Below are 5542 nucleotides of genomic sequence, written 5' to 3' on the forward strand. Positions count from 1 at the left end.
AAGTGCCAATCAAATAGATAAGTGCCCGTTTCATGAGTCTATTATACAGCAAAGTTATCATGGGGGCAGGGCCACATGAACAGTTTGTTTCATGGCTGTGATTTGTGTGTTTGCTACAAAATAAAAAATTGTGTGACTATCCTTTAAGTCTTAGGATTCCATTTATTTTGCCATAGGATGTGCAGATAACAGTTAGGTGAGATCGGGTCCACATACGTCAGGCGATCTGGCACCATCCATGACGGGAACAGGTAGAGACATTGAATGCTGTAGCTGTAGCTGTAACTTTGGCATCCGGCGACTCATCCCTTGCCCCATAGGCTATGTTTTTTTCTTATCTGTTTATAATTTTTAAAATGACATCCGTTAGTTTGAGGATAGGCCGCTAGTTTGAGTGTGTAAATAACGTCTATCTATCCATCTGTCCATCCATTTATCCCTTCATTCATCCATGTTCCCACTACGATTTTTCTTGGCCGTTTATAATTTTTGAAAATGACGTCTGTCCAAAATAACATTTTTTAAATTTTGCGGTTTGGCCGCCCGCCCGCAATGACGGCTGTTTGTACATTATTCTAGGTTAGGTGGACTGATTGCCCTTTGGATGTGTCTCTAAGTGAAAGGTCCATTGAATTTAATAGTAAAGATGGTGAAAGGCTATGTTCACACAACGTCTTTTCAGCTCCGTTTAAAATTATGTCTGTTATTTTGAGTTTAAATTAACTGATGTCATTTAGTTGTTGGTATGCAAAAGAGATCCGCGAATAATCGTCATTATCATTATTCTGACGTCCACCCAGACAACGTCCATTATTTAACACACTGTGTGCATTGGACAACTGTCATTCCATTGACTTTAATGCATTCTATTGAGGTCAATTAAAATGCCGCAATAACTGACATTTAAAAAAAAAAAAAAAAAGAAAAAAGCGGACACCTTTTCACTTGTTTTCTTCTATTCTCTTTACATAGTGTGAGCATAGCCATAGACTGGTTGAGCATGATTTTCTCAGTTCAGTGATTACTTATACAGTTTTCATCATAGCTGTAGTGGTACTATGAACCAAATAAAGGGATGAATGGCTAGAGAGACACATATGGTGTTATAATAATAATAATAATAATAATAATAATAATAATAATAATACTTTTATTTGTATAGCGCACACAGATTCCGCAGCACTTTACATAGTTTTTGCCAATTATTGCTCCCTGTCCCCATTAGGGCTCACAATCACATGAACTTTGACTCTCTACAATCCATTCAGTGTCATTAATAAAACCTAATATTACAGTTATCTGCTCATGTATAGCTTTGATGATGATGATGATGACGATGATGATGATGGTGGTGATGATGATGATGATGATGATGGTGATGATGGTGATGATGATGATGATGGTAATGGCTTCTGCTTTGGTCACATAGGTCTCCCTGTCCTCAGTAGATTCACCCCAAATAAACCTTGCTGATTGAGTGTGCAGTGAATCAGCCAGTGAATGCAGTGCATGCTCCACCTCTCCCCCACTGTGTCATGCAATAGGAGCTCCCAGCCTGGGAGCTGCCTTCATTTACTGCTGCTCCTGTCCCCATGTCCTATCTGTGAGCAATGCTGCTTGTGCTGGGGCACAGGGAGCTGCTGCATGTATGGTAGATCCCAGCTCTCCTGCAGCCCACAGCCCCAGCTACCATGAGTAAGAGCCAGGATGCCTGCAGACCAGTGTCCTTCAGCTTCACCATAGACAGTATACTCAAGCTGAACTCCAGGAGGGCAGAGAGCAGCAGCAGCAGCAGCAAGCAGCACCGAGCCTTCCTCCAGAGGAGCCCCAGCCCGGAGCTGCTGCAGCCAAGAGGAGAGGAGGAGGAAGAGGAGGATAAGGGGATAGCCCTATACCAAGCACAAGGTACAGCCTAGATTCTCTACATATCAAACCATGCAAAATGATACATTGTTACCTCTTGGATCTAATGCTATATTATCTTATATTAAGAATAGGTCATATATGTAATATACTATGTATCATGTATGTATAAGTATACAATTATACACAGGCATGTGTTTGCTATAAGCATGTATCCATGTATACAGCCTGATATGTATTTATAGGACAATGAACTCCTTAAGGATGTATAAAGAAACTGATGCAGCAGAGTTCGATGTGCTATATGTGGGATATGTCTATGTGATAATATCAGTATACTATACTATATATACTGTGACAATATTGATACTATCAGTATACTATACTATATATACTGTGACAATATTGATACTATCAGTATACTATACTATATATACTGTCACTATATTAATACTATCAATATACTATACTATATATACTGTGACTATATTGATACTATCAATATACTATACTATCTATACTGTGACTATATTGATATTATCAATATACTATCTATACTGTGACTATATTAATACTATCAATATACTATACTATCTATACTGTGGCTACATTGATACTACTATACTATATATTCTGTGACTATATGATACTATCAGTATACTATACTATCTATACTGTGACTATATTGATACTATCAGTATACTATACTATCTATACTGTGACTATATTGATACTATCAGTATACTATATATACTGTGACTATATTGATACTATCAGTATACTATATATACTGTGACTATATTGATACTATCAGTATACTATACTATATATACTGTGACTATATTGATACTATCAGTATACTATACTGTATATACTGTGATTGTATTGATACTATCAGTATACTATACTATATATACTGTGATTGTCTTGATACTATTAGTATACTATGCTATATATACTGTGATTGTATTGATACTATCCGTATACTATACTGTATATACTGTGATTGTATTGATACTATCAGTATACTATACTATATATACTGTGATTGTATTGATACTATCAGTATACTATACTGTATATACTGTGATTGTATTGATACTATCAGTATACTATACTATATATACTGTGACAATATTGATACTATCAGTATACTATACTATATATACTGTGATTGTATTGATACTATCAGTATACTATACTATATATACTGTGATTGTATTGATACTATCAGTATACTATACTATATATACTGTGATTGTATTGATACTATCAGTATACTATACTATATATACTGTGATTGTATTGATACTATCAGTATACTATACTATATATACTGTGGATAGTTGATGAGGAATATGAGGAATTAGCGGCAGATTGTCAGATGGGAAGCGCTGAGAATCTCTGCAGCTGTGAGGGCAGCACACTGGCCGGGGACACTATATATATGCAGCAGCATATGGGAAAGTCTCAGATATATACTGTATATATATATATTAATAATCCAAGATTATACACAGCTGCTGTACTACTACAACCAGGGCTGACCTACACAATAGCGGCAGCTCTGCCTCCAAACTTGCAGACTGGCTGCAGGATTTTATGTCAGGTCCGAGCAGACAAGAAGCTCCTGAGTCCTGGACTCAATATTTTCAGTTGTATAGTGGACTAATTCTATATTATAGCTTCTATGTTATTAGTTGTATAGTGGACTAATTCTGTATTCTATCTTCTATGTTATTAGTTGTATAGAGGACTAATTCTGTATTATAGCTTCTATGTTATTAGTTGTATAGTGGACTAGTTCTATATTATAGCTTCTATGTTATTAGTGGACTAGTTCTGTATTATAGCTTCTATGTTATTAGTTGTATAGTGGACTAATTCTGTATTATAGCTTCTATGTTATTAGTTGTATAGAGGACTAATTCTGTATTATAGCTTCTATGTTATTAGTTGTATAGTGGACTAGTTCTATATTATAGCTTCTATGTTATTAGTGGACTAGTTCTGTATTATAGCTTCTATGTTATTAGTTGTATAGTGGACTAATTCTGTATTATAGCTTCTATGTTATTAGTTGTATAGTGGACTAATTCTGTATTATAGCTTCTATGTTATCAGTTGTATAGTGGACTAGTTTTATCCATTTTTACTTGCCCAAAAATCCAGAAATCCTAACTGATAAATAAACGCAAATAAATAAATAAATAAATACTGGCTATAAATATAAATAAACAAATGAAGATAAACCATAGTGATATCACATCTGAATAAATACATGAATAATTGTTGATATAAACACAAATAATTAATGAGTGACAAAATGTAAATAAGTTAGGACAATTAGGAAACTAAATATAATATAATAAAGGTGCAACTAAAACACACACAGACATATATATATATATATATATATATATATATATATATATATGCGCACACAAACACACACACACACACACACACACACATATATATATATATATATATGCGCACACAAACACACACACACACACACACACACATATATATATATATATATATATATATATATATATATATATGCTCTTTTTTACCCTTTTCTTAGACAATTAGACACGTGTCACTCTAGTATTGATGTTTCCCCATTTGCATAATTTTGCACAATTGTAACTGGTTTTCCTGCAGATAGATCTACATATGGTTATACACCTTGGTTGTACATTTCCTTATCGATTTTATAAAAATGACACACATTCTGGCCATAGTGATCTTCCAAGGGGTTGCACTAGGAAAGTCAAGAAAAATATACATCCCTCCACTTCTGAGATCCTCCAGGATCATCATGTTTTAATAATATTAGATGTCTTATCCACATGTCTTTATTTGTTTACAGGTAGTAGAAGTTGTCTTCTGTCCACCAGCACCTCCACCACCACCTCCACCACCACCACCCACAGCCTTAACTATTGCACCGAGCAGTCTGCCAAGTTTAGAGACTTCCCTTGCAGAACAGACAGCCCTGACAGCCTGGAGGATGGACCTTCTCCATCTCCTGATCAACTCAACAAGAAGAGCAAGCTTTTGGCCAAGAAGAAGACTCGCACTATCTTCTCTAAGAGCCAGATCTTCCAGCTGGAGTCCACCTTTGACATGAAGCGCTACCTGAGCAGTGCTGAGAGGGCATGCTTAGCCAACTCTCTGCAATTGACTGAGACCCAGGTAAAGATCTGGTTCCAGAACAGGAGGAATAAGCTAAAAAGGCAAATGTCAGCAGAACTGGAAGCTCCAGGAGCAGGAGAACCTAGTGGGGACATCCCAGTCATCTACAAAGACACTTCCTTCCTAGGCAGATGTGTCCTCCCAATGTCCTTCCCTGTCATCTACCCTGGGAGCAGCATCCCTTACCTGTGCTTCCCCAATCCAGGCAAATACTACAGCCTAGCAGATGGAGATGTATAAAGACTAGCAGATTTTTTTTTTTTTGCATTTATATGTCAACATGACACTGCTGGACATTGGGTGTCACTTTTTCAGTCTACTCCTCAGGGGTGGCAGGGATTTTTATATGTATTATTGCTATCAATATAACAGCATGTACACTTATTTTTGTATATTTTTTACAATATGAACCCATCTTCCACAAACAAGCTAATAATTTAAATACGTCCTATGCAAATCTATTTAAAAGGGAGGA

At 35.9% G+C, this 5542-nt stretch overlaps 1 protein-coding gene across 1 annotated transcript; it reads left to right on the forward strand.

The window, feature by feature from the left end:
- Positions 1-1305: 1305 nt before the first annotated feature.
- On the forward strand, positions 1306-5307 carry LOC138796540 (homeobox protein HMX2-like). Its single transcript, XM_069976148.1, has 2 exons — positions 1306-1402; positions 4742-5307. Exons 1-2 carry the CDS (start codon positions 1306-1308, stop codon positions 5305-5307), a joined length of 663 nt encoding a protein of 220 aa, XP_069832249.1.
- The last annotated feature ends 235 nt before the right edge of the window (positions 5308-5542 follow it).

This window comes from Dendropsophus ebraccatus, chromosome 7 (genome assembly GCF_027789765.1).
Source record: "Dendropsophus ebraccatus isolate aDenEbr1 chromosome 7, aDenEbr1.pat, whole genome shotgun sequence".
NCBI lineage: Eukaryota > Metazoa > Chordata > Amphibia > Anura > Hylidae > Dendropsophus > Dendropsophus ebraccatus.